This window comes from Mesocricetus auratus, unplaced genomic scaffold, assembly GCF_017639785.1.
Source record: "Mesocricetus auratus isolate SY011 unplaced genomic scaffold, BCM_Maur_2.0 Super-Scaffold_100006, whole genome shotgun sequence".
Taxonomy (NCBI): domain Eukaryota; kingdom Metazoa; phylum Chordata; class Mammalia; order Rodentia; family Cricetidae; genus Mesocricetus; species Mesocricetus auratus.
In genome coordinates this window covers 82,552,729-82,567,004 of record NW_024429190.1, presented here as the reverse complement: position 1 = coordinate 82,567,004, position 14,276 = coordinate 82,552,729, and the positions used below count along the sequence as shown (strand labels likewise).

Genomic DNA, 14,276 nt, shown 5'->3' with positions numbered 1-14,276 from the left:
CCACAGACTGGAAAGGACAATTATTTGCAGAGAGTATCTCAGACTGTGTATTATCTGTCCCACAGACTCACATTTTAAAGGCCATGGGTTGACAAGGGTGTAATGACTGCATCCAAGGATAAATCTGTAGGCCGTAGGACCTAAGCCTTGCTTGCTGGACTTCTGAGCCTGGTTTCTAACACTGTCCTAGGCTGTCCCATGAACCAGTGTACCTGCTACAGAACTGGGTACTGTGTGAAGTTCCAGGAATTTAAATCTGCACAAGACTCTCTACCTAGACATCCCAGGTGAAGTGGGCATGCTGGCTTCCCTGCAGTTGACCCTGTAACCAGGGCCTCAGTATCTCCTACAAGGAGCACCCAAGGTAAGCTGGAGAGCAGGAGCCATGTGCTCCATATATAGGTTACCAAGGTCCTGGGGTCAGCCATCAGGGCAGCAAATGCAGTCTTACAGAGATCTAGAGGGGAAGCCCTGGGGTATAGAAAGCATCAGGGAACAGTGACCACCCACTGTTCCTGGCAGTGGTCCACATATAAAAGACACAGGATAAGGATACTTGCTCTTTACCCCCTTGACCTTTCTACTCACTGCTGAGTTAATTTGTGGTGGCGGATGGGGTGGTGGTGCTCATTCCTTTGATGGCATCTGAACGAGCTTTTCTGGGTTTCTAGGATGAACTGAGGACGACTGGCTCTCTAAGAGCCCTCCAGGCCAATGGTTCTCATCCTTCCTAATTCTATGACCCTTTAATACAGTTCCTCCCGTTGTGACCCCCCATCATGAAATTATTTTGTTTCTACTTTATAACTGTAACTTTGCTACTGTTATAAATTGTAAATATCTAATATGCAACTCGCAAAGGGGTTACGACCCACAGGTTCAGAATTGCTGCTCTAGGCCTTTCGCACCTGATTGGAATTGTTGAATGGACAAGACCACTACATGAACTAAGCAACGACACCAATCTCTAGGTGGGGACCGCTGCTGTTGGGCTGTTTCAATCATATTGTGTAAGCTGATTTATTGAAGTTTTTATCTATCTATCTATTATCTATCATTTCTATCTATCAATATCTGTCATCTATATCTATCCATCAATATTTATCTATCATCTGTATCTGTCCATCCATCCATCCATCCATCCATCATCTATCTATTCATTCTATTGGTCCCATCTCTCTAAGAATCCTGACTTAGTAGGATCTGCAGTTGGACATAAGATCTTCAGTGTCCTGGGTCCCTGCTTTGTACTACCACTTCCTGCCTGTGAAATTACATGTAAGGCACTGATTCTAGCTGTTAATACTCCCTACTCTTATTAAAGAGCTGCTACAACACTCACCTGACTCGGCCTCTATCTATATGTTCAGGTCAAGTTCCTGTGGGAGACTGCCATTCCTATCTGGATACTTCTATCTCCTGATCACTTCACCTGACCTAGAAAATTCCATGGAGCCTTCTGCAAGTCCTCTGCAAACATTCTCTACATGACACCCAAAGAGAGAGGCTCACACACCCATTCATATCAATGTACCAGGGTTGTAAAAGTGTTATCACCACATCTTACCGGCTTTCCTGACTTAGCAAAGGTCCATTTCCCCTGCTCTGTTTAATCTTACTTTCCCTTTGTTCGCTGTTCCATGATGCTTCATATACCCAAGGACCTTTGCAAATGACTTTTCCCTCTAGATATCTTCAGGATTCCCTTCCTGTCCTTCCAGTGGCTAACCCTATAATTCAGGGTCTTGGTAGCCTATGCAACACCCAAGATAACTTGGCAGAAGAGACAACACCAAGCACATAAAGAATGGTGAACTACTCTGCTCCAGGAAACTTATTCCCCACTGCATTCCCCAAAATTAGTACACGATTTGCTTTCCTGTAAAGCCAGTAACACTTGGGCACGATGGCCTGTGCGTGCCTCATTTCATTTCTTCTAGTCACAATGTAAAATGTGTGCATTTGTGTGCATATCTATCTGTAAGTAGGTAGGGGTGTGTGTGTATGGTAGTGGGGGTGAGTGGGATGGGTGTGTGTGCACATGTAGGCCAGAGGTCAACATCTGGTTATCTTCTTCCGACACCTAGGATTTTAAAACAAGGTCTCTCACTGAACCTGGGGCTCACCAAAGTGGGTGAGTCTGACCAGCCAATGAGCTGCAGGAGTCCTCTGTCTCTATTTCAGTGCAGTGATTATAGACATGTGCCACAGTAGCTGGCTGTTCTGTGGGAGCCAGGGATGTAAACCTAGATCTTCATGTTGGTAAAGAAAGCCCTTTACCCCCAGAACCATATTCCTAGCCCCATGATGTTCACCTTCACTTCTAGTGCCTAAAGGTTCACAGGGGATATTCAACAAATATGTGGTAAGTCCGGCTGAAGGCATTCTGAAAATTAAATAAACGTTTATGAGTGTCAAGAGGCCCGTATGACATCTTGCATCACCAAGATCTTCCTGGGCACAAATACTCTTCTTGGTAACCTTTTCCAAGGCAACAAGAGATACACATGAAGATAAATCTACTAGTTTCAAACAGCAGGTGCAATGATGTCAACTGTAGTTTGAATATGACTTGTCTCTGCCAAAACCCATGCAGAGGCATGGTCCCCAGGGAAACACACAATGGTACAGAGTGTGGTGAGAGGCTCTGCCTTCAGTAAGGAACAAATGTGGGTCCTGGGTGAAATTGATGAGTTTGTAGGGAAGTTGGCTGGGAAAAGGCAGAATAGCTTTTTGTCCCTTCTCTTCTCAGGATACCTACTTAGTTTACTGCCAATATTGGTACTTCCTGAGTCCCTTACCACAAGTTGGGCAGGTCTCAAACAAACCTTGCTATTGTTTTTAAACAAATTACTCAGTCTCAGGTACTGTGCTATAGCAACAGGAAACAGACAAAACAACATGTCTGCAGAACACTAACATCATGTCAAGAAAAAAAAAGGCAATAGACGCAAACATATATTGACATACAATGAGAGGAATCATGAGATGTCAGACATTATAAAGCGTTTGATCCTACGGTGTTCTGAGTGTTAAATCATGCCTGTATCTTGCCTTCCTCTTATCTACTCTAAGGTTAAAACCAATAGCAAAGCCAAGGTGTTGGAAGAAGGTGGCTAAATGCCAGCCCTCTAGAAAGCTGTACCATATGTACACTTTGCTTCAGCATGGACATGCCCTGAAAGTTTCTAGAAGTAACAAGAACTTTACAGAAGGGTTTCTGAGAGGAGTGGCTGTTTACAAAAGAATGAAACATTCCTATCAGAACTTCGCTTTAATAAGATAAAGTAATTGTAGCTCATTAATGTGGTATGTAGAGATGATTGAACCAAAAATAGAACATTAATATTTTTCCAAAAATAGCACAAAACGAACATTTCAATGTCAAACTCTTTTTACAGCAATCATGGATTTACATCTTTGTTTGCTCATTTTGGTGGAAAAGGTGATGGTCTGCCACAGTGTATTCTGGTTTAAAATCAGCTAGTTACTTATGGATATGTCTTTTAAAACCACTTTCAACCAAAACAGGAAGCAATCTTTGGCATCGAGGTTGCAGGTGAAAAAGACATCCCAGCAGAAACATACATAACCCACCTTCTACAAACCGAGGCTGAGTCTGAGACACTACGGGTATGCACGCAGCCAGCGTCCTCTCTGTTTCCTCTGCTTTTATTACATTATACAGTGTCATTTTAATTAAGCCATCAAATCAAATTATCAGATCAAGTGGCTTCGATTCCACTGCGGGTTGAACAGGTTTCGTTAAATTAATAAACCATATGTTTTGTGTTGTTGGAAGCAAAGTTATTTTTCTTCAATCACCAGTCCAAGTTTCCTCACAATAGACAGTACTCGGCAGTTAATCACAGGACCCTCTTCCATGTGCCCAGGATGGGCTGATGAATAACTGAAATGACAGCCCATTAAATCCTAAAGTCTGTCCAAGTTATTTACTGACAAAGGGCAGACTAGCAAATTGGATGTCCCTTGAACAATCCACCGAGCCTAATATTGTTTCCATTTTCTGGAAGCAAGGTTTTATATTTTTTTATGGATGCCATCCATTATGTCATTCTTGAGCAACAGTGCAGGATTAGGATGGCTGCTCCTCCCCTTTTCTTTGGTGCCCTGCATGACCATGCTTCTTCAGCACTAACAGATGGCATTCTGTTGTCTCCCTGTAGCTGACAAAGGGATGACAGAGGAAGGGATGGAGTGCGTTGCCCTGACATCCAGCCAGCATTGTACTCCTTAAAGATCACAGCCGTGGGACCAGGGATAAGGAGGAGCTACATGCACCCAACTGAGGCACTAGATATACTGCTGATGGAAAGATGGTCAGGTCCCAAGTTAAAATAGTAAAGTAACTGACAACCAGGTTCATAAATCTCTAAATGGAATGCAAAAGCCAAACAATTCATAGTTACTACCACCACCATTGTTGGGGAGGTGACAGAGGGTGGAATACCTCTGTCTTTTGCATTTTTTTGCACACACTCTACCATTAAGCTATATCATTAATCAAACATATTTACCTTTAAAAGACATATGTCTTCTCCATCTTACTGTGACACATTCCCTAGATCAGGGGCCAAAACTTGGTTCCCAGGACAACTCTGTTTCAGACTCAATTTGTGTTAAAAGAAAGTGCCACTGAAGATATTATCTATGGCCACTCATTTTTACATATTAACCTTGGAGTCTTTTAGGCCTCAATGGCAGACGTGAGTAGTTGCAAGAGGAGTCATATGACCCAGAGAGTCAAGAGCATTCACTGACACCCAACCAAAAAAGTTTAAGGACTCCTGACTTACATAACTAATTTTTCTTTCTTCTGTAACAATACTGCAGCAAATGCATAAAATATCATATGAGCTTCTGATGGTTAAACTACTAGAGAATGCCAATAAAATAAGCTTTCTCCTTCACGAACCATCACCAGATTGTAGCGTACCACTCTACTGTTGTAGGGTCTCGATTTTGCAGATGGATGGTGAAAGGAAAGTGACTCTTCTTTGCATTATGTCTTTCGTGCTATCCCTAGTCCAACTATGTCAGCTCCTGGTGCTGCCTGGTGACTGTGAGCATATGTCCATGGCTTCTGTCTGTGACGCCAGTGAACATAGCAGTTGTCTCCAGAGAAAAAGAGGAACATTTTTGCCACATAGAATGGCATGGCATGTACATGTAAAAATGAAACATAGCTATACTTAGTCATTAAGGAACTGAAAACAAAGTCCAAAGGGAAAAGACTTTAGCTCTGTTAGTGCGGCCAACATACGAAAGATGCACAATAACAAGTATTGTCAAGGATGTGAAGTCATTGCACTCATGTTGTACACTATTAACGAGAATGTAAATGGGTATTGCCACTGTGGAAAATGCAAGGCCTGTCCTTCCAACTACACACCTAGAGATTTGCTATTACTGAGCAGTTCTATGACTCACTCTATCTAAAGTAGCTGAAAGCATATGCGGACACAGACTTACTTAAATCCAGATGTGAGAAGAGCAGCAGCATTCCTGATAACCCCCAATGAAAAGCTCCAAATGCCCAGTCAGCAGCACGTGAACAAACAAACTGTAAAATGGCTTTGTAGTACTTTTATCTGACCATATCACAGCACTCACTTCTGCTTCCTGCTTCCGTATGTACTATATTAGGTGAAAGAAACCAGATGCTCTCTGTGATCTATTGATATGAAATGTCCACAATAGGCCAATATAGACTGACAGAAAGGAAATTTGTGGTTACTTCAGGAAGAGGAAGGGTGGGTACAGAAATTATAGAAAGAATAGTAGCCAAAGGGTTTTTTTTTTTCAGAACTATGAAAAATGTTCTAGAAACAGACAGCAGAGATGATTGTACAACTTGCTGGCCACACCAAAGCCACTAAAGTAGACAATTAAAGATAATAAACTATGGTATATTAATTAAATCTCAATAAAACTGTTATTAAAACAAACAGAAGGGATGTTTTTAAATTGATCAGTGGTTAAGAGCACTCTTGTAAAGGATCCAGGTTCAGTTCCCAGCAGCCACATGGTAGCTCATAACCACCTGCCAACTCCAGTCCTAAGGGACTTGAAACCCTCTTCTGGGCACCTGCATACACATGTTACACATACAGGCAAGTAGGCATGAGCATGCGCGTGCGCGCGCGCACACACACACACACACACACACACACACACAGAAATACACACATACACACACTCACACATTCACACACCACACACACACACAAATACACACATACACACACTCACACACTTTTTATCAAGCAGAAAGACAGAGGGTCAACTCAGGAATGATAGACAGATACCTGTAACAGAACAGGAATAAATCCCCATCCTAACACCACAGGAAAGACAAAAACAGATGTGTGGGGTGAAGATGGGGAATGAAGTGAGTATGAGTGGACATCTTCAGTGAAGGAAATGTCCTCAAGCCGGACTGCAGTGACAGTTGTGTAATGATGAATCCACTAAAAATTATCAAACTGTACATTTACAGTTCACAAATCTCCTCCCAGAAACTTATTAGCTAGGGAACAGCCACTTGTACTGCAGGACAGGCTGTGTCCTCTCTTCTCTGTGAGGAAGGTTCTAGACCTGGGATTTACATTCTCACTTCTCCTTTATGCAGTGGCCTAGTACATGTACTTCATTTTTAGACCTGTCTGCTGTTCATCTGTCTACGACCAGTATGCAGCAGGAGCGAACAAAGAGACAAAGAGACAAAGAGACAGCAAGACCAACATACAAAAGAAGTCAGCTGGCCCATGGGCTCACCCACAGGTGTTCCCACAGGTGCCCATGGCTCATACCCATGTCTACCACAGGTGTTTCCACAAGTGCTCATGGGCTCACACCCAGGCCTATGACAAATGTTCCCACAGGTGCCCACAGATTCACACCCATGCCTATAACAAATGTTTTATACAGGTTCAATAATCGATCAAATTTTTGGGAAAGGGAATGATTTCACTCTTCTATAAACCTGAAAATATAACCAGCATTGCAGAGTACATGCGTTCTCTCTCTCTCTCTCTCTCTCTCTCTCTCTCTCTCTCTCTCTCTCTCTCTCTCTCTCTCTCTCCTTATGATCCCTCTAGAAATATCAGACATCCTTTTAATAATTATGCATTGTAAGAGTTAACAATGGACATGACCATCACTAAGCTTTGGAGATCGAGGAACTGACTGACCACATCCCACATTTAAGGCTTGGGTCACATTCAGCAGAGGGCTCTGTCCACTTTGACACTTAAAAGAAGGAAGGAAGAGCACTACACTCTAACTTGCTAAAGACAGATGCCACACATTCTCTCTGCACAGCTCATCTGTCACTCACTCAGCCACTCAGCCCAGTTTCCAGGGAGAAGCTTTGTAACTGTCATGTTCTCAACATGCCTGAGCTAGCAGACTGTGTGTTCCTCTGGATCCAGATTTCACATCTCTTGCATGACCTCTGCACAGACTTCTCTCAAAGACAGAAGTCTCCTTTCACAAAGTTCTCTCGGGAAAGAGCCTTCAAGTTCAGTTTTTGTTTGTTTGTTTGTTTGTTTGCTAAGTTTACAAGGTTAGCCCAAGTGAGGATTATTTGAATGCCAGTCCAACCCTGAGGTGTCTCATAGGCTTGGGAGCATCTCCATTGTCCTGCTACTGACAGTAAATGAGATAGGCTTGAATCTCAAGCCTTTCATGAGCATGCATGGCTAGACCAGTGTCCTACACAAAACCACAGACAGAAAAGTAAGATCCCTGCCCATTCCTGCTCCACACCCTACACTCTGTGCTGAGGACTGAACTCAGGGCCCTGCTCTGATGTTGGGTAAATGCTCTATCACACACTGCATCCTGTCATTCCCCAATGCCTTCTTTCAGCTCCTCTGTTGGTTCAGGAGCTTGGAAAACAGGCTTATTATTATTATTATTCAAGTGCAGGTGATGTGGACTATAATCTTATTCCTCTGGACCTGAAAAATCCAGGTGCTAATAATGGGGGTGCCAACATTCTTGGAACAAACTCCCCACCTCACTTACCACACCATACAGAACACAGCCTACTATTCCTGCTGACAAAGCATATGAGTTCTTCCTAAATCACTCAAACACACAACTCCCAAGGAGGAGAGTACTCGGTTGGGAAAGAGCCACGTTATCACACCAAGGCAAAAATGTCTGTTCCCATTCCTCCCAGGACTAGGGCTTTGACCGGACATATTTTTCCACATGTTTCTGAAGAAGCAACTCACAATTATTAGTGATATATATATATATATATATATGGCTGAAAGGAAGAGCAAGGGTTCCTGAGGGAGGAACTCAGGCTTACTTCACATGAGGAAGCAGAAATGTAAGCAAGACACCAGCATATATGCTTGGCACATATCAGAACTAAACTCTTCAATGGTTTAAGAAGCTGGTGGCTTCTGGGAGGCATTCAAAGACAAGTCGCACCCCTGCTTAGCATGGAAGTGAGAAAGACAGCTACATGCAAGTTCTTCACAGATGCTGGTGTTTCAGCTCAAAGAAAATTGGTGATCGAAACAAGAGAAATAAATGCCTAAAAGGTAGGACAGGGCCGAGGATGACTCAGCTAGTAGAGCCCTTCAATCCATCAGGCACAAGTCCTTGGCTTCCATATCCAGCACTGCACAAACTGAAGGGCATTGTGGCACATGCTTATAATCTCAGCCCTTAGGAGGCAGTGGGAGGAAGATCAGGAGTTCAAGGTCATCTCTGCTTGCATAGCAAACTTGAGGCCAGCCTGAGCTACCCAAGACCCTGCCTCAAAAAACAAACAACAATAAAACACACATGTAAGACATGAGTCTGATTAAACAAGAGTTTCATTTAAACATTACTAATGAATGTCAAAATAAAAATAGACAGAGGATGACTGATCTGTTCCTACTATTCAAAGAGCAATTTTAAATAGTCTAACCAAAATTATCCACATATCATTTCTATTTATTGTCTAGACAAATTTCTTTTTGCAGAGAAACATATGCTCTTAACACCAAGTCCCAATTCTTGGCTGACTTTGAAGTGTGTGTGTGTGTGTGTGTGTAGAGGCTGGTATCAGGTGTCTCCCTCAATTTTTGTCTAACTTAGTTTTTGAGACAGGGTCTCTCACTCAACCTGGAGCTCACTGGTTGGAAATACTTGCACTCTGGGCATTCTACATGTCTTTGTACCCCATATCCACTCCCAGGGTTAGGTCATAGGTACATGGTATTAAGTCTGATTTTTATGTAGGTCTGAGGATCCAAATTCATATCTTCATTCCCTTTACGATTTGAAATCACTTATGATGAGAAACTTCCCTCCTTCAGGCTAGAGGACTCAATCAAAATTTACCTTTAGAGGCTTCTGTTCCTAGTGGGTTGTCCAAGAAGTCAGAAAGGTCATGGTTCCAGGCATCTCGGACAGCAGACTTCGAAACCACTCTGTCATTCAGGTCCTGCTGTGGTCGGAAGTTGTTTCTCAAGTATTCCACTGACTTAACATGGTCTTGCTGCTCCGTGGTGAAGATAGAATAAAAAGCCTCAAGCTGAACAAAGAACCAGAGAGAGGAGGAGAAAAACTCATTTAGATCCAAAGGATGTGGGGTGATCAGAACACAGAATGGCAGGGAGTGGTCAGACCCAGGCTATTCACCTAATAGTAGGTTGCCTTCTGGAATTACCACAAGTGGCTCTGTATACTGACTGCTCACTGGGGCCATTCTCAGCTGAAGGTGGAACGGGGCTCACAGACCCGCAGACCCACGGGCTTTCTGCAGGTCTCCCAGCAATAGTTTTAGTACAACGGAGAAGAGTACAGACTTATCGGTGAGTAATCATTACCTGGTCATGTCTGAGCAACAGGATTGATAATCAAACACTTCATCCATGTATAACATTCAAAGTACACATTAACTGCTTAAGAAACAGTAGTAATTTAATTCTTATAAAGTACACATGAGATCCAGCCGAGTCGTGAAGATGTTCAGTGCTAAATGTATGGCAAGTTCAATTGCCCAGTTCTAAATTTAACAGATGGCTGGCTAGCCACAAACAAAGGGCTAAAGCTCTCTAAAAAGGCAAGCTTCCCTATCAGTGAAATGCCTATAAATGTAGGATCCTGAAAAGATGGACTCTATGCGGGTCCTCCAGAATACAACAGGTGTTTAAAGAAGATAGCTGCTGTCATGGTCACCAAGAAGAAACATCTTCCACAAGAACGTAGAGCCAACTTTTTAAGAAAAGAAAAAAATTCAGCATCCCACAATTATATCCTGACCATCAAGATGGATTCTTGTAGCCCTCAGCATTGCATCATTAAGAAAGGTCATTCTTCTGTGTGTAAGGATGGAGCATTGACTGGCTGTCACAATTGCTCTCATCAGACCACAAAGATAATTGTGTCACCAAAGAAAGGACAGAGGACTAGAAGCTGTTGCAGGCTTTGGGGAGCTAGATAGCTGGCCATCAATACCACTATGTAAAAACTTTTACAATTACTAATACTATCTGGATTTTTGAAGATTCTGAGTTGGGCTTCATTTGCAGGCCTGGACCTAACACTCAGTTCAAAGAATGACCCAGAAAATGTCCAGCTGTTGACATCTTAAGGCTTCCTTCCTTTGCCTGAGAAAGCGATGTAGTTCAGAGAGATTCCAGACAAGTAAAATCCTTCACTACACTGTTGATGCTGTGAAGACATGACCATTGAGCTGGAAACAGTTAAAGGGGTAAAAGTCCCCTGGCCCCGTGATGCCACTAGCTTGACAGGATGACCAAGATCAGACAGACAGACAGACAGACAGACAGACAGACAGACACACACACACACACACACACACACGAGACAAGAGAGAGAGGGAGGGAGAGAGGGAGGTGGAGAGAGAGAGAGGACGACATCGAGCACACACAGATTTCTGGTTTTCTCAGAGGAAAATACTTCCTAAAATTTTATGAGAGAAATTAACAAAGAACTGCTGGAGATGGTCCAGGTGAAGAATAAAAATGATTAAAAGATTGGAGAATAAATCCTGTGAGGAAAAGGGAAAGGCCATAGGAAGAATTGTTCAGCCTGAAGAAAGGGCAAGGGAGGCCCAATTTGATTAAAGGCCTTTGTAGAAGATGCTGACCAGCTACTCCCCATGTCCAGCAAAGGCCAAATACAAGTAGCTTAAGTAAAAGTATTGAAATGTGAGTTGAATAACGGGAGGGATCTCTTCACATTCAGGGTGATGATTTGTTTGTTTTTAACATGGACTGGGCTGTCACACCCAAGTCAGACAGGAAGTCTTCTGGAAGAGACAGTCGTCTGGCCAGAGAGGTTTTACCTTTTGAAGAGACAAAGAGAAAAACCTGGGATACGCTCATCAGTACAGCACCACACCCTGTTTATTCTCTAGATAAGTACTTCCTTCTTAGCTAACACTGAGTTCTAAAAGTTTACATCTGAAGCCTCAGGAAAGAATTAGTCACATAACTGTAAGGAGAGGCAGGTTGTGAATTAAACACAAAACTGCCTTCCTTTAAATTGCTCTCACAGCTTAATGACACGCTATGGCTTAAAAGCTCGAGATGCCTCTTTGTCATTAACTCAACTGCCTGGCAGACTTTGAAGGAAGGATGTGATGGTTTTGAGTGAACTGATGACCTGAATGATATTATATTGTCAACTGGATCATAGCTTCCCTTGACAGCCACACAAAAGGGTTCACATGGGAGGACAGGCTTAGCAGGCTTATCAAATGCCTTTAGGTAGGTTGGCAGCATCCGCTAAATGCTGTCATTCCTCTAAAAGGAATGGAAATTGCCAGTGGCCATCCTTTTGGTAATGGCCACAGTTGGTGACAAAGTAGAAACCTCCCTGATTCGTGGACTGTGGAAATGTCTGCATGCTTCATTTTGCCAGTAGAGCAGTAAATCACCCGGGCCAGAACAATACTGACCTTCACATATGTTTTAGGTTGTCCAGGGAAAGCCAAAAGCCTAGAAGAGGAGGATCTATATGATGTGACAATCTCTAGTAACACGGAAGCCACAGGACCAACCAGATAGACATGTCTCTCTAGGCCTCTTACCAGTGCTCATGTTTGATGCCTTATTTGTTGGAACCTCCCACATGTGGTTAGAAACGACACACTAGGGCTCTGGAGAGATGGCCCAGCAGTTATGACACCGGCTACCCTTGAGGACGATCCAGGTTTGATCCCCAGCACCCACATGTAAGCTCACAACCATCCACAATCAAGTTCTACAGGATCCAACACTTTCTTCTACCCTCCATGAGCACCAGGCATGCATGTGGTGGATACACATACACACAAGCAAAACATTCATACCCATAAAATACAAATAAATCTTCAATAAGTGTTGCACACTCCATCATGCTACAGCTCTGGTTGCATACTACCTCAGTCTCCCTCTCTGGATGATCTGGCCTGCCTCATCCTCTACCTGTAAAGCTCCCACTCTTAATCCTTGGGTTCAAACTTCTGTTTTCCTAGCCTACTTGACAAAGGTGTGGCCATCTTACTTACTTCTCCTATTTTTGTATTATGTGCTATGTATAAGTGGATACGCCTATGTGTCTACAAGTAGTTAAATATGGAGACAGGCAGTTGATGTTAGGAGCCTTCTTTGACCTCTCTTTATTTTACTTTTTGAGAAGGCATTTCTCACCAACCCAGAGGTCACCAATTTGGCTCCAGTGCTTGGCAAGCTCCCATCTGCCTCCCCAGTGTGGGGTTACAGGCGTGTCCTGTTCTATCTGGCTTCTTAAACGGTGACTGGGAGATCCAAATCAGGTCCTCATACTTGCGAGCATTCACTGAATGAGCTGTCTTCTGGCTCCCCACCCATCCTGTGCTTCTGAGACTTTACAGTACAACAGGGATAACAATGCTCCCTACCTTCTGAGCTTTTTCTAACTCTTTAATGAGTTGCTATCTATAAAATATTTGAAATAGTTTCTGACAGAAGGAAGTACTCAATAAATATTATTACTAAAATTATTTTTATTTTATGAAGACTGCAGCTAATGGTGATTGCATACCTGGCTCTTTTCCTCATCCTCTTTAGTACTTATTTTATCAAACCAAGCCTCTGAAGTTGTAAGAAACCCCCAAGTTCAGTGCATTCTTTTTATGAGTTGCCCTGGTCATGGTAACTAAGGCAAACACTGACCCCAGCAGCTAAGACTTATCAAGCTATTATGATATACAAACACCATACAAAAAAGTAGCATGCACCAGAGAGGTCTTGTGAGGTTGGGGCCATTGTTCCTGTCAGCAGTCATTGTTACTGACACCATTTAGGAAACTGACCCCTGAAACATTAAATAATTTTCCCAGGTCACCAAGGAACTGAAGGGTGAAGTAAGGACTGGAAACGCATGTCTGAGTGGCTCACTTTCTCTCATGTGATATTAACAGGCCCGTAGCATGACCCAGGGGATGAGAAGCCAGCAGTGGAGGAACCTAGTGTGGTAACAGTCTGTCCCCAGCAATCCCTGTTAGCTAAGGCCAAGGCAGGAAATCTATCATCTATGTGTCCTCCTTTGTGTTCTGAAAGGAAACCACATATGGCCAGTAGGGTGGCATAAACACGATGGCAGCCAAGAGGGAAAATGCCCCCCAAGCCCCAAAGTTCTCCCCACTATTCACCTGAGCTATTTCCAGGAGGAGGTAATAAACACATTCGAATTTATCTTAACTTTAATGTAACTAATGAAGTCTTTATCATTTAGTAAAAATAAATGAAAGTTTTTATTTCTATAATATCAAATTGACTTTTTAACTTTTGAAGAGAGTGTATAAAATACTTCTTTCTTTTATTCCTGCTTGGGGAGCTGTAATTGCATTTTAACTGGTGCTGTTACAAGAACAATTTTAACCTTGAATCGCAAATGTGTTGGCTGGAAGAATATATAAATCATTTCAACTTAGTTTTTATTGTAAAAGTATTTCGGGGAATAATTAGTTTCTAATCTGTCAGTTTGAATCAAAGGGAAGTTGAAATCTATTCATGCCATGTGTGTGTCGCCAGGGCTCTTGGTCCACAAGATGTGGGGAGGGGACCACTGAGGCTGAAGGGGAGAGACTGGCGAAAATACAAAGTAATAGAATTAGCAGCCACTAAACACTGGTATGAGCAGTACTTTAAAGAGTGGGGATACAGCAGTAATTCAAAAGAACTGAGTCCATGCTTAACTCAGTTAAAAACCCAGGGAGCAGCATTAGGAATGGACAAGTTTCATCTAAGGTC

General features: G+C 42.8%; 1 protein-coding gene across 4 annotated transcripts in view; it reads right to left on the bottom strand.

Annotated features, from left to right (window-relative positions):
• Window positions 1-14,276, bottom strand: part of Ptprg (protein tyrosine phosphatase receptor type G) — a 664,886-nt gene that overhangs the window by 109,842 nt on the left and 540,768 nt on the right. For all 4 annotated transcript variants that reach the window (XM_021230841.2, XM_005076387.3, XM_021230842.2 and 1 more), the window contains exon 8: window positions 9,373-9,565. In XM_021230841.2, the coding sequence (XP_021086500.1) occupies window positions 9,373-9,565 (193 nt within the window). The remainder of the gene's footprint in view (window positions 1-9,372; window positions 9,566-14,276) is intronic.